Below are 20444 nucleotides of genomic sequence, written 5' to 3'. Positions count from 1 at the left end.
TTTGCTACCTCGGAGACATGCTGAATGGAGAAGGTGGATCAGACTCGGCAACGGTTGCAAGAGTGAGATGTGCATGGAAGAAGTTTCAGGAACTGAGTGGCGTGCTGATGAGGAGGGGAGTGTCGTTGAAGCTGAAGGGAAATGTGTATGCTGCATGTGTGAGAAGTGTTATGATTTATGGGAGCGAGACATGGGTAATGAACGTCGAGCAGCAACGAAGGTTGGAAAGGGTGGAAATGCGAATGGTTCGATGGATGTGAGGAGTATCGTTGAGAGAGAGGAAGACAAATGATGAATTGCGAAAGATGATGGGAATAGAGCCTGTGATTGATGCTGTGAAGAGGAACAGGTTGAGATGGTTTGGTCATGTGTTGAGGAAGGATGAAAGTGACTGGTTGAGAAGAGTGATGGAAATGAATGTAGAAGGAAGTAGAGGATGGGGAAGACCGAGAAAGACTTGGCTAAAGATGGTGGAAGAAGAAATGCGGGCAAGGGGGTTAACAAGGAGAGATGCAGAAAATAGGGCAAAATGGAGAAGATTGTCATGGGGACCGCAAGGCTAACCCCCGCTCTAGCAGCGAAAATGGCCTTAAAATGCATGTTGTTGTTGTTCTTGATCGGTACTTTAATTGTGTAAAATTATCCAAAGTACCAATTTGAACCGAGCATCGGTACTTCCATTGAGTAAAATGAACTAGGCCACAATATGAACCGAGGATCAGTACTTTGTGTGAAATTATCCAAAGTACCAATATGAACCGAGGATCAGTACTTTTATTGTGTAAAAGTACCAATGTACAAGTAATAATGCACAAGTAATGTACAAGTAATGTACAATGTAAAAGTACCAAAGTACCAATGTGAACCATGGATTTGGATTTTTGTGTAAAATCGACTATGGTGTCAACATGAACCAAGGATCAGTACTTCCATGTTGTAAAATGATCGAAAGTACTGAAGGAGCTGGGGCTCCCACGTCGATCGGAAGAATGGACGCGACAAAAAGCTGGAATTCATCCGAGTTGCTTTAATCAAACCAAACACTCAGGCACTCTGAAAAGCCCGTTTATCGGGCAGCAATATATATACATATTATCCCGGAGCGTTTGCCCAGGAAAGGCGAGAGGGGGCGTGGCCCAGCGTCCTGGCTGCGGCCTGGCAAGTTGAGGGCGAGCCTGCCCGGGCGTCCTGGACGAGCCCGGCATGGTGATCGCACCGCGTCCTTGATAGGTGCAAGGCGATTGTGAAAACCCAGCGGTAGCCGCTACACACGTCCCCCCAGAATCGACTTGCACCGGCAGGGTCAATTTGAGGGGGGTCCTGATGACCCGGCCGAAGTGACCCCTGGCGGGTCGTGGGAGGGGGTCCGGTGTGGTGGTGGGCGGTCGAGTGGGGGGCACCGTGGACGGGGGGCGGCCTCGCCGCGGCGGAAGGGCCACCCATGGTGGGTGGTCGACGTCCACGTGCGCCGGCTTGAGGCGGTCCACCGCAATCCGGTCCGACCTGCCGCCGATGTCGATGACGAACGACTTGTCGTCCCGTCGCAGCACCCGGAAGGGCCCGTCGTACGGCGGCCGGAGTGGCCCCCGATGTGCGTCGTGACACACAAAAACATACTCCGCTGTGCGAAGTGCTGGGGGGACGTAGGACTGGGGGTCACCGTGGTGGGATGTTGGCACGGGGGCAAACCGTCGGGCGGCCTCCTGGAGGTCCGAGCGCTGGTGAGCTGCGGACCAGGGACTGGTAGCGTCGGGCACGAATTCGCCCGGGACGCGTAGCGCCTGGCCATAGACCAGCTCGGCGGTGGATGCCTGGAGGTCCTCCCTGGGGGCCGTGCGGAGGCCCAAAAGGACCCACGGCAGCCGGTCGGCCCAACCGCCGTCTTGAAGGCCGGCCATGAGCGCGGCCTTCATGGAGCGGTGGAATCGCTCGCACAACCTGTTTGCTTGGGGGTGGTAGGCCGTAGTACGGTGGAGCTTGACCCCCAGGTTGCGGGCGACCGCGCCCCACAGCTCGGAGGTGAACTGTGGTCCGCGGTCTGACGAGATGTCCGCTGGTGCGCCGAAGCGGGCGACCCAGGTGGCGATGAAAGCCTGCGCCACGTCGGCGGTGGTGGTGGAGACGAGGGGAACGGCCTCCGGCCACCTGGTGGTCCTGTCCACCATGGTGAGCAGGTGTGTGAACCCCCGTGACGGGGGGAGGGGGCCCACCAGATCCACGTTGACGTGGTCGAAACGTCGTTCGGGCACGGTGAAAGGTGCCAGCGGGGCCTGGGTGTGTCGGTGGACCTTGGCCCGTTGGCAGGCCGTGCAGGTGCTGGTCCAATCGCGGACGTCCCGACGAAGGCCGTGCCAGACGAATCGCGCCGACACCAGCTTCTGGGAAGCTTTCCGGCCCGGGTGGGAAAGGCCGTGGAGGGAGGCGAAGATGCGGCGTTGCCAGGTGACGGGCACGATGGGGCGAGGCTGGCCTTGGGAGACGTCGCAGAGCAGGACAGTGTCCGCGAAGGGGATGTCGGCCAGGCGGAGGCCCGTGTCCGCCGCCCGGAGGGCTTGCACCGTGGTGTCGGTGGTTTGGTCCGCCGCCATAAGCGCAAAGTCCACGCCCAGGTGGACCGCGTTCGCGCTGGCCCGGGAAAGACAGTCGGCCACGGCGTTGTTTTTGCCGGCGACGTGCCGGATGTCCGTGGTAAACTCCGACATGGCGGAGAGGTGGCGCTGTTGCCGGGCCGACCACGGCTCCGTGACCTTGGCCATGGCGTAAACCAACGGCTTGTGGTCGACGAACGCCGTGAAAGGTCGGCCCTCCAGGAGGTGGCGGAAATGGCGGACGGCCAGGTGTAGACCGAGGAGCTCCCGGTCAAACGTGCTGTATTTGAGCTCGTTCGGCCGGAGCTGCCGGCTGAAAAAAGCGAGTGGCTGCCAAACCCCGTTCACCCATTGCTCATGTACGGCGCCCACCGCGTAGTCGGAGGCATCCGTGGTGAGGGCGATGGGAGCGTTGAGCACCGGGTGAGTGAGCAGTGTTGCGTCGGCGAGGGCCCGCTTTGAGCTTTGGAAGGCCGCATCCATTGCTGCGGACCAGGCGATGTCGTGCTTGGCCGGCTTGCCCCGGAGGGCTTCGTAGAGGGGCCGCATGAGTTGAGCAGCGCGGGGCACGAAGCGGTGATAAAAATTCACCATTCCCAGGAATTCCTGCAGGGCCTTTATGGTGCGGGGACGCGGGAACGTGGTGATGGCCTCGACCTTGGTTGGCAGCGGCACGGCCCCGTTCTTGGTGATGTGGTGGCCCAAAAAATCAACGGCCGTCGTGCCGAAGTGGCATTTGGCCGGGTTGACGATGAGGCCGTGCTCGCTGAGGCGCCCGAACAGTGTTCGGAGGTGGAGGAGGTGCTCGGCCCGGGACGTGCTGGCGACGAGGATGTCGTCCAGGTAAACGAAAAGGAACGGCAGGTCACGCAGCACGCCGTCCATCAAGCGCTGGAACGCCTGAGCCGCGTTCTTGAGACCAAACGGCATCCGCAAGAATTCGAATAAGCCGAACGGCGTGATGACTGCCGTTTTAGGGACGTCGGCCGCCCTGACAGGTACCTGGTGATATCCCCGTATGAGATAAATTTTCGAAAAAATGACCCGTCCCGCCAGACGGGCGGAGAAGTCTTGGTTATGCGGGATCGGGTACCTGTCGGGGGTGGTAGCGTCATTGAGACGGCGGTAGTCGCCACACGGGCGCCATCCACCCCCCGGCTTTGGCACGATGTGCAGTGGCGAGGCCCACGCGCTATCGGAGCGCCGCACGATGCCGAGGTGCTCCAACGCGTCAAATTCGGCCTTCGCCACGGCGAGCTTGGCTGGGTCGAGGCGGCGGGCCCTGGCGTAGACCGGCGGGCCCGTGGTTGGTATGTGGTGCTCGATCCCATGCCGTACTGCGACGGCCGAAAACGTCGGCCGCGTGAGGGCCGGGAACTCCGTGAGCAGGCGAGCAAACTCGTTCACCGCCGGGACGGCGCATGCCAGCTCGGTCGGCGCGGAGCTGCTCAATGTGCATACCAGGGAGCTGAAGGTTTCGGCGTTGATTAAACGACGCCGTTGGACGTCCACCAGCAGTCCGTGTGCGCAGAGGAAGTCGGCGCCTAGCAGAGCCATGGGCACGTTTGCGGTTACAAACGTCCAAGCAAAGCGTTGGCCGCCGAAGCAGAGGGTGACGTTGCGCGGGCCGTAGGTGCGGATGGTCGATCCGTTGGCCGCAACCAAGGAGGGGCCGCAAACCGCGGACTGCCTGTCCTGGTCAGAGGCGGGTATGACGCTCAGTTGGGCGCCGGTGTCGCACAGGAAGCGCCGTCCGGACACTTTATCCGTGATGAACAGTAAGTTGCCCGTGTGGCCGGCGCTCATGGCTGGTAATGAACGCCGGCCCGGCCGTTTCCCGGCCTGCCGAAGGTGCACGGGGGTCGGCATGTCCGGGCCTTCTGTCCGAACCTGGCATGATAGTAACACCACGCTTGGTCAGGTGGAGGCCCCGGTCGTCGTGCTGGAGGTGGTCGGCTCGGTGTAGCGGCCGCCAATTGCGTCGGCAGTTCGGTCGTCGACCGTGCCGGGTGCTCGGGCGCCATGGGTGTTGCGTCAGACGGCGGTGGGTCCCATGTCGCCGCTGCGATGCGCTGACCTGCGGCGGAGATCTTGTCGGCTTCTCTGGCAAGGGCCCGGGGATCTGTGATCGTCGTGCTTGCCAGGGCGAGGCGTACCGGGTTAGGCAGCTGACGGAGGAACAGCTCCCGGAACAGGAATGCCGGAGAGTGCTCGCCGAGCAGTGAATGCATGTAGTCCATTCGCTCGGAAGGGCGCGTGTCGCCGAGCTCGGGCAGGTCGAGCAGGCGCCGTGCGCGTTCCGCCGATGGGAGGGCGAAAGCGTCGAGGAGAAGCTTCTTAATCGCGCCGTATTTGTCAGCGGCTGGCGGGCTCTCGAGGAGGCTCAGGGCGCGGGCCGCGGTGGCCGACCGAGCGCTGCTACCACATGGTGGAAGCGGGTGTCGTCGGCCGTGATGCCTCGCAGGGCGAACAGGGAATCCGCCTGTGCAAACCAAACCGCCGCGTGAGCCTCCCAGAAGGTAGGCAGTTTAAGGGCGACTGCCGTGTCCATGTCGGTAGGTCACCAATGAAGGAGCTGGGGCTCCCACGTCGATCGGAAGAATGGACGCGACAAAAAGCTGGAATTCATCCGAGTTGCTTTAATCAAACCAAACACTCAGGCACTCTGAAAAGCCCGTTTATCGGGCAGCAATATATATACATATTATCCCGGAGCGTTTGCCCAGGAAAGGCGAGAGGGGGCGTGGCCCAGCATCCTGGCTGCGGCCTGGCAAGTTGAGGGCGAGCCTGCCCGGGCATGCCCGGGCGTCCCGACCGAGGCCTGGCAAGTTGAGCGCGGGCCTGCCCGGGCGTCCTGGACGAGCCCGGCATGGTGATCGCTCCGCGTCCTTGATAGGTGCAAGGCGATTGTGAAAACCCAGCGGTAGCCGCTACAGTACCAATATTAACCAAGGATCGGTACTTTCATTGTGTAAAATGAACCAAGGCACTAATTTGAACCCCGAATGTGTACTTTCATTGTGTAAAATGAACCAAAGTACCAATATGAACTGAGGATTGGTACTTTGATTGTGTAAAATGATTAAGGTACTAATATGAACCGAGGATAAGTACTTTCATTGTGTAAAATGAACTAAGGTACCGATTTGAACTTATAATTATTACATTGTATAAAACAATCCAAAGTACCAATATTAACCAAATGGTGCTTTCATTTTGGCCAATGAACCAAGGCACCAATATGAACCAAAGGTCAGTACTTACATTGTGTAAAATAATCCAAAGTACGATTATTCACCAAGGATTGGTACTTTCACTGTGTAAAATGAATGAAGGTACCAATATGAAATGAGGATCGGTACTTTATTTGTGTAAAATGAACTAAGATACCAATATGAACTGAGCATCGGTACTTTAATTGTGTAAAATGAATGAAGGTACCAATTTGAACTGAGCATCGGTACTTTCATTGTGTAAAATGAATGAAGGTACCAATATGAATCAAGGATTTGTACTTTAATTGTGTAAAATGAACCAAGGTACCAATTTGAACTGAGCATCGGTACTTTCATTGTGTAAAATGAATGAAGGTACCAATATGAATCAAGGATTGGTACTTTAATTGTGTAAAATGAACCAAGGTACCAATTTGAACCAGGGATGGGATGATGGGATGCGGTATCTTTGCTGTTGGAATTGATTCTTTTTATAGCATAGCCTGTAGGGAAATTCCATCTTGAACAACGTTTGTCTGTCCGTCCTGTGTACGTATGCAAGTCCCTCACAAACGTCCGCCGATCAGAGCTGAGGAATCTGGTCACATGACAGAGGGACAGCATTTAGTAACCATTACAGTTGCATATTTTACTAAAAGGAAATATAATAACCTTCTGTGGAATGTTTTGGGGTTCCAGCAGGTGTCGTAAGATTGGTAGAAGGTTTCAGAAATTCCTCAATACAATTATGATTTTGAAATGCGATCGGCACGGATCTTGCTCCTGAATCAGGAAGTGAACAGATGACGATGGTTCGCTGGTTTGATAATATCTCAATCCAATCGTGATTTAACATTATATTTTGATGTATTAATATTATAGTATTAATTTGTGATTGGAATAATGAATGGTGCTGTTTGGAATGAAAATATAGAGATATTGAGTTTAAGAATGAGGAAATGACATAAGTTTTTCCATCTGTGACAGTGACATTCGCGGATTCCCCATTTGCAGTTTCGCCATTCACTGGATATAACAACATTCAGACCGGGTACGTTTGGTGCAAGTCCTTCACGAACCTGCTGTCAATGCCTGACGTTCGACTGAAGGTGGCACAGGAATGTGGAATTTATTGGTTCATCGTTTGCCATTCACCGTTTTTTTTTACCCATGTCATTCACGAAGAAGTGTTATGAGAAGTGTTATGATTTATGGGAGTGAGACATGGGTTATGAACGTAGAGCAGCAACAAAGGCTGGAAAGGGTGGAAATGCGAATGGTTCGGTGGATGTGTGGAGTATCGTTGAGAGAGAGGAAGACAAATGATGAATTGCGAAAGATGATGGGAATAGAGCCTGTGATTGATGCTGTGAAGAGAAACAGTTTGAGATGGTTTGGTCATGTGTTGAGGAAGGATGAAAGTGACTGGTTAGGGTTAGGGTGATGTAGGGTTAGGGTTAGAGAGAAGAGTGATGGAAATGAATGTAGAACGAAGTAGAGGACGGGGAAGACCGAGAAAGACTTGGCTAAAGATGGTGGAAGAAGAAATGCGGGCGAGGGGGTTAACAAGGGGAGATGCAGAAAATAGGGCAAAATGGAGAAGATTGTCATGGGGACCGCAAGGCTAACCCCCGCTCTAGCAGGGAAAATGGCCTTAAAATGCATGTTGTATTCACGAACCAGCTGTCCATGACTGAAGTTTTAAAAAAATGAATACTTACATTATTTACTAAATGGTAACTGGTATCCCTACCCAAGTCATAAAATAAAAAGCATAGGAGAAGAGGGAGTCCCAGAGTCATTAATAATTAAATACTGTAAATAAAAGAAAGGAGTAATAGTAAACTACAAGAGTGAATAAGCATCATAAGTACATCAGATCAGATAGGGTAGGTAGGTTATCACCACCCCGCAGAAGGTCATTAATGAGCCACCTGGGTTTTTACCGACAATCTAACAGTGGCAGGCGACTGACTAAACTCACTCGATTTCCTGTAACCTTTTCAATCCAACTCTCTCTTACTGCTGTTATCAGACAGATTTGCATGACTGACATCTTCAAAGATACCAGTCAGGTGTCCTCACCAATAAGCCATCACTGTACACAAACAGGTATTTACGGACTACGGAATGTATACCTAATGGTAATTTTACAAGTTTTCATCGTCACTTTTTTTTCACGTCTTCCATTTTAGGGCATGCAAGTTACATCTCTAACCCGAGAAACGGGTTGAACGCAAATCTCACCTTTTGTTGTTCACAAGTGCATCATCATCTACAGATTGGTTAAAAAATTTAGTCTATAATCGGTAAAATAACTTTGGTCAAGATGCCCTAAGTTACAGAACAATATGACAGAGAAAAACGACCCTTCTCACGGTTATGGATTATGCAAAACATCATTCAAGCTCAAAAACACCCTGAGACAACGAAATTGCGATCAGGTGAACTGAAAGTACTACCTTTGGAGGTGCAACAATCTCTGAAAGCGCCTGATGATTGGCCGAGCCCCAAAAGTGCCGGATGAACCGGCATTGTTGGCAGAGCCCTGAAAGTGCCGGATGAACCGGCATTGTTGGCAGAGCCCTAAAAGTGCCGGATGAACCGGCATTGTTGGCAGAGCCCCGAAAGTGCCGGATGAACCGGCATTGTTGGCAGAGCCCTGAAAGTGCCGGATGAACCGGCATTGTTGGCAGAGCCCTAAAAGTGCCGGATGAACCGGCATTGTTGGCAGAGCCCTAAAAGTGCCGGATGAACCGGCATTGTTGGCAGAGCCCTGAAAGTTCCGGATGAGCCGGCATTGTTGGCAGAGCCCTGAAAGTGCCGGATGAACCGGCATTGTTGGCCGAGCCCCGAAAGTGCCGGATGAACCGGCATTGTTGGCAGAGCCCCGAAAGTGCCGGATGAACCGGCATTGTTGGCAGAGCCCCGAAAGTGCTGGATGAACCGGCATTGTTGGCAGAGCCCCGAAAGTGCCGGATGAACCGGCATTGTTGGCAGAGCCCCGAAAGTGCCAGATGAACCGGCATTGTTGGCCGAGCCCCGAAAGTGCCGGATGAACCGGCATTGTTGGCAGAGCCCTGAAAGTGCCGGATGAACCGGCATTGTTGGCAGAGCCCTGAAAGTTCTGGATGAACCGGCATTGTTGGCAGAGCCCTGAAAGTTCCGGATGAGCCGGCATTGTTGGCAGAGCCCTGAAAGTTCCAGATGAACCGGCATTGTTGGCAGAGCCCTGAAAGTGCCGGATGAACCGGCATTGTTGGCAGAGCCCTGAAAGTGCCGGATGAACCGGCATTGTTGGCAGAGTCCTGAAAGTGCCGGATGAACCGGCATTGTTGGCAGAGCCCTGAAAGTGCTGGATGAACCGGCATTGTTGAAGAAAAGTTAATTTTCCAGGTGACGATGATGGGAAGAACATGTGCATCTAAGAGGTGAGGAGGGTGAAAATACAGATTTGTTAGACCAGAGGAGAGGTTGTAAAAATAATAAAACCCGCATGCGAAGTGAGTGCAACAGGTCTACTTTTTCCACAACACAGGAGATGAAAGGATTTCGGCAGTTTGAGATTTAAACAGAATTCCAGAGAGACAAATGTTTTGTGGAGTGTTACCTCTTGAAGTCCGATTTACTGCATTTCACGCTCGGTGCTGTATGTTCAAAAAAGCCATGTTCGTATCGAATACATGTTCATCCGCAGCTCAATGGAATACTGCTCTCCCCTCTGGGCCGGTGCTCCTGCCTCACACCTAGCTCGGCGTCACGCTGTTGAAACCAAAGCTTTCAGAATCATTGGAATCTCCCGCGATGAAGCTAACTCCGAGGGCCTTTCACTCACTCACCGCAGGCAGGTAGGTGGTCTTTCTGTCTTATACCGACTCCTCTCCGGCCTTGCCCCCCCAGCTCTCTCTGTGCTCTGTCCCCCAAATATTCCTACAGGTCGCACAAGATCTGCCTGCAACCCTCTTATGGTTAAACTGCCAAAATCTAGACTCTCTGCTCACCTTCACTCCTCTTTACTTCCACCTCTGGAACAAACTCCCTAACTCTCTTCAATCCCACTCCTCCCTCCAGGTCTTTAAAACAGCTGTTCACCACCATCTCTTATCTTCCTCCATCCAAAACCTTGATCTCTTCTACCCCTGTTAATTCACTCCAAATCCACTTTTTTGGGGGGAAATACCGACTTTTTTCTTTCCTGGAAGTTCCAAAAGTGTCCATGTGCTTTATCCCCCCCCCCCCCCAAGCCCACTCCCTCCCACAGATCCTCTGTTATCCCTGTTCTCTGCTGTTGTACTTGTGTGCTTCCATCTCTCTTCCCATCTTGTCTCCCACTCCCTTTTTTGTATGTTTTGTGTGTCCATTTGTTGTTTTTTGTGATTGATGCTAGCTCTTACACGAGCCTCAAAAAAAATTTACCACCGAAACATGGATTCATCCAGGGCATGTGGATGTCCCACATAGAGGGGCGTTAATCTGGCGTTCCGTTCTGGATTAGTTGGTGGACGTTAAAGATCAAACTGTGTCCTTCTCGAAGAGTAGGCGACTTATCACCAGCACCATGAATAAATTAAAATTTCCTGCCATAACTCTTGCTGGGAGAGGAATGGCCCCAGGCCAAGAACCTGCTTCGGCAGAACCAACGCTCTACCTTACGCGACAATGAGGTGGTGGGGGGGAGGGCCGGGGAGGGGGGGAGGCCGGGGGGGGGGGGGGGGAGGGAGGGTATTAAAGTTAAAATGTAACTTCCCACTTTAGTTCTGTGAAAGACAGAATCCCTCAGCCAACTTCTGGAACAGTTCTCACTGACTTTATTTTAATGCGAAAGCCTTTTTTAATACAATTTTTTTTAAATCTGTCAAACAAACTCTTTCAACAATCAAAACAATAATTTCAAATGCAAAACATTCAAACAACTCGGCCTCGAAACAATAATAACTAGAACTAGAAAGCATCTGAAGATGCAAACCCCGTCCGTGTCCGCTTCGTATCCAGATTTCTTCTTCTTACATGTGATGAACATGACGAAAACAGCTTAAGAAATACAAAAGAAATTCACAGCAAATTTCATGTCAATCGGATGAAAATTGACGATTTTATGCAACCTTGACCTTTGACCTTTTGATCTGAAAAAAAAAACCAATCAGCTTCTAGATTTTGATTGATGAACAAAATCAGTGACCCATTATGCATCTTCTTCAAACTTCAGGTCAACTGGATGAAAATTTCTTCATGTTTAGCATACGGAAGAAGAAGAATAAGAAGTCTGAATACAAAGCAGACACAGACAGGCTTTGCATTTTCAGATGCTTTCTACCGGCGACGAAGTCGTCTGTCCGTGATAGGTTTTCGTCACCCTGATAACTTGAGAACAGCTGAAGGGATCTTAGTCAAACTCAGTGCAGGTATGTATAATGAGGTAAAGATGAACTGATTAGATTTTGGGGTCATGATGTCAAAGGCCAAAGGTCATGTTAGGTTTTAAAAAAAAACCTGTTGCTGCGATAACTTGTGAACCAGTGATGGGTTTCTGACCAAATTTGGTAAAATTATGAAGAATGATGTAAAGATGAACTGATTCGTTTTGGCATCAAGAGGTCAAACGTTAAAGTCTGTAATAGGTCTATAACTTGAGAACGGCTAAAGGGATCCAATTCAAAATTGGTACAAATATGTGCAATGATGTAAAGATTAACTGAGTAGATTCTGGGGTCACGAGGTCAAAGGTCATGTCAGGTAAAAATGTGATAACTTGAGAACAGCTGAATGGATTTAAATCAAAACTTGGTACAAGTATTATCATGTAATAATGTGGGCGGAGGCATATCAGTTCACATCGGGACGTCGAAGAGTGTTGTTCTAGTTCACAGATAGAACATGTGTAAAGTTTTCTGATGTGAATTTTCTAGTGCACATTCTTAGTAGATATTGACCAAAAAGCCACTTTACAAACAGAGTAAAAGTATGGCTTTTTGCCCCTTTGAATTATCTCATGCACTTTACAGCAGAAGGGTCACAAAGCCTTTTTCACAAAGAGAACACCTGTAGGATTTTTGGCCTGTGTGAATCATCTCATGCCTTTTAAAATATGAAAATGTTGCAAAAGCCCTTTCACAGACGCAACGTTTGTATGCCATGTGAATTCTCTCATGTTTCTTCAAACATGATAATAACATAAAGGCCTCGTTACAAAAAAGAGAATTTGTGTGCGTTTTCACGCATGTGAATTCTTTCATGTTTCTTCATATAAGATAATGTTGAAAAATCTTTCTTGCAAACAGAACACGTGTTTCTACCCGTGTGCATTTTCTCATGTTTCTTCATATAAGATAATGTTGTAAAACTCCTCTTGCAAACAGAACATGTTGGTTTGTCCGTGTGTATTTTCTCATGTATCTTCATACAAGATACGGTTGAAAAATCTTTCCTACAAACAGTACATGTGTATCTGCCGATATGAAGCTTCTCATGAAAATTCATATAAGGTAATGTTGCAAAATCTTTCCTACAAATAGAACATGTGTATTTGCCGATGTGCATTTTCTCATGCCTAATCATATAAGATAATGTTGAAAAAGCTTTCTTACAAACAGAACACGTGTGTTTGCCTGTGTGACTATTTTCATGCCTTTTCAGACATGAGGATCTTCTGAAGGATTTTTCGCAAGCGAAACATTTATACGGCTTTTTATCTGTGTGAATATTCTCATGTCTCTTCAGATAGGAGGACGTTTTGAAGGATTTTCCACACACAGAACACACGTGTTCTGGAGAGTGAACACTCTCGTGCTTCTTCATACACGAGAAATATTGAAATCTCTTTGCACACACAGAACATTTATATGACTCTTCACACATGTGAATTGTCTCGTGCGCTTTCAGATCATTTAAACTTTTGAAGGCTTTTTCACAAATACTACATGTAAAAGGTCCTTCATTCAAATCGTTTCCCACATGTTGATCAAATTTACTTTTGTCGATAAAAGTAGAGCAGCTACAATCGGTCTTGTGCGGTGGTGATCCCTTGTGGTGCTTCTCCATTTTGGGCTGTTTCAAAGTGATGTTATTGCAGAAAGAAGACCACTCTGAACACCTTTCACCATTCACTCTGCTCTCTGTAAGGATAATCCACATAGAAGAAAAGCAAAACAACATTCATTTCTGGAACAGAAGATGTTTTTTCCAAGCTGAAAAAGTGAATACATAATACTCGGGGGTTTACGAGTAATTCAATATGATCAATATCATTCCATCCTGTTCTTTCGAAATTGCTCAGTTTTAGTATTGTCGGTTTAACGCAGTTGCCAAATTGTGTTCACAACGCGGTATGTAGATATATGCGCACTTTGTTCGAGAAAATCGTGAAGGGATGATAAATCGGTCAAATAATGAAATTGTAAAAGAATGTACTTTTTGTCCCTAACCCACCCCATTACATTGCCATCTTACCCACTGTTTACTGCATCCTTCGTATTACCCGACGGGTCACTTTACTCTGAAAGGGTGACAAAAGTAGCTGTCATGAGATCTCATGGCCTAAAATCCTGCTCGGTTGCACTCATCCTCACTCTGCCCTTTTCACCCTAAGATAATTCGTCCTGGGTTATTTTCCATCTGCTGGAAAATCGCCAACATTACTGCATTGCATAAAAATGTGCAAAATCTGATCTACTTATCTGCACATCTATAATCAGCAAGGTCATGGAATGCATAAACACAGTTGGTATGAAATCCTTCCTCTTTGAGCTCACCATTTCCATTGCAGGAATCTTCACTCAGCTCTTCCTTCACACGGATTGTGTTTGAAGTTGGAAGAGTGTTATCATGAAGACATCTCCCCTCGACTTGACCAGTATCACCTGCACAACATCCAACATTACAGCAGTCTGGCATTAAAATTCTTGAATAAATGTCGTGATCAGCATTAATTATTGTTTTTAAATAGAATTTATATTAATATTCAATACAATAACTAAGCTCATGCAAGAGCAAGGAGAGAGAGGACAAAAGAGCGACATATTGACAGTGGTGACAGAGGTGACAGAGGTGGACGCAACAAGCAAGGGAATGAAGAGAAAAGAGGGAATAAACCTGCAAGTAAGAACGTTCAGTTACATTGGATTAATGGGGGGGGGGGGGGGGGTGTAAAATATTGCAGTTGGGGGTGGAAGATTACATCAAATAGTGGAATCTCACCGACTTCACTTGCTCAATGGAAGGGTGTAATCAAACAGCCAAAGCAAGGACGTTCCACAATTTGGAGAGAAAAACAAAGACTGAACGTGGTGGTCTAAGCATGGATTTTTGGAGAATTTTTTTTCCAGGTGAAGGTGATGGGAAGAACGCACGTCTGGAGGAGCTGGAGAGTTTTACAATTTTACAATGCTGCTTTTGCCTCAACGCAGATGATGAAAGGATTTCAACAGCTTGAGATTTAACAGAATTCCATAGAGCCCAGAGGGGATAGCACTACTCCATTCCGATGCAGAGAAAGGATTGTAGGCTGTGAAATGTTCTGATTTTTCAGGGAATGGCATTGAATGCATCCATGTATCTTTTCAGAGGTGGGATCTGTGACTGGATTTTTGGGCCACATTTGCTATAGAGTCAGCAATCTCCAATGCAGTATTTGCTCTTCCATTCGATTATGTTTGTACGATATATCCTGAGGCTTATTGGAGCATGGAATGAAGGTATTGGAAAGGGTGTTGGAGAGGAGGATAAGGAAGAAAGTGAAGATCGACGAAATGCAGTTTGGATTCATGCCAGGAAGAGGAACGACAGACGCGCTTTTCATTGTGAGGCAGTTGCAGGAGAAGTACATGGAGAAGAGGAAGAGGTTGTTTCTTGGGTTTGTTGATCTGGAGAAAGCATTCGATAGGGTACCACGCAAAGTATTGACATGGGCATTGAGGAAGTTAGGAGTGGAGGAATGGTTGATCAGAGTAGTGATGGCAATGTACAAAAGAGCGCGCACAGCTGTAAGGACGAAGGACGGGAACAGTGGTGAGTTTGAGGTGAAGGTGGGAGTACATCAGGGGTCGGTACTAAGTCTATTACTATTTGTAGCTGTGATGGAGGTGCTGGCTCAGAACGTAAAGGAGGGTTTACCGTGGGAGTTGTTGTATGCAGATGATCTGGTGTTGATTGCGGAAAGTATGGATGGACTGAAGGAAAAGATGAACACGTGGAAGGAATGTATGGAGACAAAAGGTCTGAAGGTGAATATCGGAAAGACGAAGGTGATGGCAAGTGGTAAAGCATGTGGTGAGGTGGAAAGAACTGGGAAGTGGCCCTGTGCTGTGTGTAGGAAGGGTGTCGGAGTGAACTCCATTCAATGTACAATGTGCGCTGAGTGGGTTCATCAAAAATGTAGTGGTCTGAGAGGGTCATTAACCAGTGTGGCAGCTACATTCAAATGTAAGGTGTGCACAGAGGGAGCTGCAGATGGAGGAAATGTTGAGTTGGATCTTGGAGATGGCGTGAAGCTGGAAGGTGTGAAAACATTTTGCTACCTCGGAGACATGCTGAATGGAGAAGGTGGATCAGACTCGGCAACGGTTGCTCGAGTGAGATGTGCATGGAAGAAGTTTCGGGAACTGGGTGGCGTGCTGATGATGAGGGGAGTGTCGTTGAAGCTGAAGGGAAAGGTGTATGCTGCATGCGTGAGAAGTGTTATGATTTATGGGAGCGAGACATGGGTAATAAACGTGGAGCAGCAACGAAGGTTGGAAAGGGTGGAAATGCGAATGGTTCGGTGGATGTGTGGAGTATCGTTGAGAGAGAGAGGAAGACAAATGATGAATTGCGAAAGATGATGGGAATAGAGCCTGTGATTGATGCTGTGAAGAGGAACAGGTTGAGATGGTTTGGTCATGTGTTGAGGAAGGATGAAAGTGACTGGTTGAGAAGAGTGATGGAAATTAATGTAGAAGGAGGCAGAGGACGGGGAAGACCGAAAAAGACTTGGCTAAAGATGGTGGAAGAAGAAATGCGGGCAAGGGGGTTAACAAGGAGAGATATAGAAAATAGGGCAAAATGGAGAAGATTGTCATGGGGACCGCAAGGCTAACCCCCGCTCTAGCAGGGAAAATGGCCTTTAAAATGCATGTTGATATATCCTGAGGCTGTGTGGACTGTGCTTCCCCGCTGAAGGACCTCTGGTAGCTTGTACCTGTTGCTGCGTTTGAGCCTGGGTTGTAACTGCTGAAATCTATCTATTCAGGTTCTTCCCGACATCTTTGCTCTTTGTTCCTTTCACACTTCTTTCTGCTTTTCACATTTCTCTTTATTAGCCCCCATTGGACTTAGTCCAAAACGGGGGCTTATGGACTGGGTCTTGTCCATCCGCCCTTCTGTGGTCCGCAACCATATCTCAGAGATATATTGACCAATTTTCTTCATACTTGGCACAAAAACAAGACATGCTGGTATATACATGCACATCATTTTGTTTCACCATGCGATCAAAGATGGCCCACTGGCAGCCATTTTAGCTGTAAAAAACCCAATGTTGAACACGTCCTCAAACATTTTTTGGACATGCATTTACCGATGTTGTTCAAACTTGGCAAACAGATAATGAATTATGGCTTACATATGCACGTCATGTCTTTTTCGAGATCCGATTGAAAAATCCGACTCCGATCCGAGCTGACTGGTGGCAATTTTGTTACTTAAACATGTCCCCAACAATTTTTAGACATGCATGGCCCGATTTTGTTCAAACTTGTCAAAAGCAGCATACATGATGGCATACATGAACCTCACTCGATTTTGCGATCTGATCAAAGATGGCCGACTGACGGTCTTCAACTCCATACAACAAAATTACTAAAACCACAGGGGCTATGACATTTGATGTCTTTTTCTCCTTGTTCATTCAAATTCTTTCTTTTTCATTTCTTTCAACTTTTACTCTTTTTTTTTTCAGAGAGAAGTTAATTCTTGGAGAAATTTATCTTTAAGGCTCACTTGGCAGTGCCTGGATGAGTTTGAGGGTAGAAAAGTAGCAGCTAAAACTCGAATCCTATCAATGAGCCTCCTGATGTCTTCATCTTTGCTCTTTATACTTTGTATTACTTATTACTTTACTTTGTATTACTTTGTATTACTTATTCGGGTTCCTTCTGACGACTCCAATGCAGTATTTGATCTTCCGTTTGATTGAATGACCCCATTAATCATTTCAGAGGTGGGATCTATGGCTGGCTTTTTGGGCCACATTTGCTACTTGGTCAGCCACAAAGAAGAGAGACTTTACCTCTTTCAATGCCCGACCTTACAAATACATTGGTGGGGTTGTTTGACAATCCTTCCTGCATGAGAAGGTGAGAAAGTTTGAATTCTCAGAATTAAAAATACATATACCAATTATCAGACCAACATCTACAGACAAATTATAATCAGTTCCAGATTGATACGTTATCATTTTTCTCCCAGAAGAGAGAGCAGTACTCCATGAAGCTGTGGATGAAAGCTCTGTAGGTGGACAGCAGTTCAGGTGCTCCAAGGAAGGATTCTTTACGATGGAGGTACTTTACGATCCCAGTCAGCGGTTGGCTTTGGAAGCAAACTTTGAAATGTGCTTTGCCAAAGAACGATCATGGCTGATAAATGAAACCCAGGAAATTGAATGACTGAACTTCTTCAAGAGGATTATTAAAAAAGTAGATAGGAGGGTTTGCCAGATGGTCCTTTCGGGGAGAGATAGTGAGAGTGAGATTTGTCAGGATTGAAAGACATATTCCAAGTTTTTGACCAGCTTGTGATTTTTTTTTTTTCCCCCAAGGACTGAAGAGAGGGAAGAGGATGCACCCTACCTGTCTGAAGGATGACACAGCAGAGAGTTGAGTCATCATCCAATAGATAGAGTGTTTTCCAGAGAATCAGAGATCATTTATGACGACCAGGAATAGGATTGGGCCCAGAACACTGCTTTGGGGGCACTCCAGCTTTGACAGGTACAAGAGATGCAAGATCCAGATGTAGATCCCAATCGAAGCACGAGGCACATTCTCACCGCTCGGGTGTTCTTTGGGGTTGAGTAAATTGATTATGATGGGCTATCCACGGAAAAGGTTCACGGTGCATGGTTCCAAAGTGGTTATTACATGTGTGGAGCGGGGAACGTTCACGTGACCATATACATATGCATGTTGTGAGAGTTCATTTCAGCTTCCACTATGCAGTCCGTCAACCTTTGGTAATATTGCGGAAAACAGGTCGAGGAAAGCAAAACATACAAGGACGACAGACAACGTTGTGGAATCCAAACTCAATATCTCACAACACCATTACTATCATCAAGTATCCTGGTGTTGGCTTAGCGGTTAGGGTGCCGGCTTGGGATCCGAGGATCCTGGGTTCGAATCCCGGTCGATCGCTGAATTAACGCCAGGGGGGTTGACTCAGCCTGTCATCCTTCCGAGGTCGGCAAATTGAGTACCAGCTTGCTGGGATGAATGATCATGGTGTGTACCCCGGTTTAGAATAGGTACACTATCCCTGCGCATCGTAAGAGCGTGACCAAGGGTTGGCGTCAGGAAGGGCATCCGGCCATAAAAAACATTGCCTCAAACAGGGAACCATGATTGTCATGGGGCCCGCAAGGATAACCCCTGCTCTAGCGGGGAAAATGGCCTTAAAACGATAATTCATTCATTCAAGTATCACCTTAAATATATTATCATTATTTTGGATTCTTACCTTGTGAGGGAGAACCATTTGTAGTTTCTGGTTCCACCTTTACCACCACAATAGAAGATTCTGTCAAGAAACAAAAGGTGCTTCAAACAAAGCAAAGAGTAATAAAATAAAGATCATGAACCTACACGTTACATTAAAGAGCAAATACATCCACTCATGTGCAGCTTCATGCACATATAACGATACAAGTGTGGCATAGTGAATGGTAGTTATATTGTAGCGGTTACCGCTGGATGCACACAATCGCCTTGCACCGGCCAGACGTGCCTCTCCCGGGCATGCCCGGACTCACTGTTCCCGGGCACGCCCGAACCTCCCGGGCACGCCCGGTCTCGTCTTTCCCGGGCATGCCCGCTCTCGCCTTTCCAGGGCTCGCCCAGAGCGTCCGGGCATGCCCGCTATCGCCTTTCCAGGGCTCGCCCAGAGCGTCCGGGCATGCCCGCTATCGCCTTTCCAGGGCTCGCCCAGAGCGTCTGGGCATGCCCGCTATCGCCTTTCCAGGGCTCGCCCAGAGCGCCCGGGCACGCCCAGCCTCGACTTGCCAGGCCGCAGCCAAACACGCCCGGGCAGGTCCAGACTCGCCTTTCCAAGGCTCGCCCTTGACACCCGGGCATGCCCGGTATAGCTTTTGCCGGGCAAACTTCCCGACATAAAAGTGTATATATATTGCTGCCCGATAAACGGGCTTGTCAGAATACCTGAGCTGTTTTGTTTCAACAAAGCAACTCGGACGAATTCCGTCTTTGGTCGCGTCAATTCTTTCGACTCGCGTTGGAGCGCAGTTCCTTCAATATAAGAGTTTGCCATTGGGGATTGGCGAGTCACTCATCTGTTTTTGGAAGCCATGTGTTGTTATCCTTACCAGATACATGCTGGGCTCTCCGGAAGAATTACAATTTCTACCTTTCCAGGCGAGACATTTTTCCATACAATTGATCACAATTGTTGTCGGTTTTACATATTGAAATTATTGTTATTTGTGTTGATTAAGCGGAGCATAACGCAGCCACGATGACACCACGCTCGAAAAAACACCGAAACGCCAGCAGGTGGACACAGACAATTACAGACAGATATAACTATAATAAGAAAGGGTGGTTTCTAATATCTTGTTGGATGTTTGTGAACAATCCGAGAGTATAATTTCATGAAGAAAACACCTGGTGTGCAGTTTTACCAGATTAGAGAAACAAGAACCTGGACGAGAGAACCACGTACCTGTTCCCAGGTGTGCCCCGTCCCCTCCAACAGGAAGGTTCTGAACGTCCAGGATCTTGAACCCACAGATCTCATCCACCCCTCCTGGACCCCCTATGTTCCCTCCATCAGAGTTCCATTTGGAGTCCGTGGATCTCGGATTGGGGACGCAGCTCGGGGGGTCTCGGTTCACGACCCCCAGCACGGAGTCCATAACGGGGATTGGAGAAGAAGTACAAACCACGAGGATCTCTCCCTATTCGTCCAATCAGCTTTCAATGGGACAACCTTTCCCAAGATCCAAATCGCGAACACACGTGGATATAAACCGGAAGTAAAGTAACATCCCGGTACTAATGGTTACATTCCTCATTACCTTTTCATCTATTTACACAATCACTCTATCACACATCTGAAGGATCTCTCATAAAACTTACTCTTCTTCTTCTTTTTCACGTATTTCAATTATTTTCTTCCCGAAGTAAAGTAAATGTTTTTTTCCCAGGTCGATACCAATTCAGGTACGACAACCATATTTATCTATTACGTACTCAGATTGGTGGGAGTTTTTACCCCTCTCCTGAACGAACTCTCCCTCTCCCGTTGCACTTCAATTCATCTTACTTTTTTTTACCTGCGACATGTGGCAGGTCTACAAAAGCTTCACGTTGTTGTTGTTGTTGGGTTTGTTGTCTGATTTTTTTAAATATGCATCCATTGGTCGGACGGCTGCCGAACC

General features: G+C 48.3%; 2 protein-coding genes across 4 annotated transcripts in view; one reads left to right on the top strand and one right to left on the bottom strand.

Moving 5' to 3' along the window:
- Positions 1-7577, top strand: part of LOC144892234 (uncharacterized) — a 32891-nt gene extending 25314 nt beyond the window's left edge. For 2 of the 3 annotated variants that reach the window (XM_078777826.1, XM_078777825.1), the window contains exon 4: positions 6791-7577. In XM_078777826.1, the coding sequence (XP_078633952.1) occupies positions 6791-6793 (3 nt within the window). In that variant the 3' untranslated portion in view covers positions 6794-7577. The remainder of the gene's footprint in view (positions 1-6790) is intronic. The other variant, XM_078777824.1, reaches the window with a different exon arrangement.
- A 3011-nt stretch (positions 7578-10588) lies between these two features.
- Positions 10589-20444, bottom strand: LOC137414719 (uncharacterized). The gene is made up of 4 exons (XM_068100228.2): positions 19727-20444; positions 18509-18568; positions 13552-13659; positions 10589-12915 (listed from the first exon to the last, which is right to left on the bottom strand). Exons 1-4 carry the CDS (start codon positions 19917-19919, stop codon positions 11987-11989), a joined length of 1290 nt encoding a protein of 429 aa, XP_067956329.1. The 5' UTR covers positions 19920-20444; the 3' UTR covers positions 10589-11986.

This window comes from Myxine glutinosa, chromosome 5 (genome assembly GCF_964187855.1).
Source record: "Myxine glutinosa chromosome 5, kmMyxGlut1.1, whole genome shotgun sequence".
Taxonomy (NCBI): Eukaryota; Metazoa; Chordata; class Myxini; order Myxiniformes; family Myxinidae; genus Myxine; species Myxine glutinosa.
The sequence above is the reverse complement of the archived record's forward strand: the minus strand, read 5'-3'. Positions and strand labels throughout refer to the sequence as shown.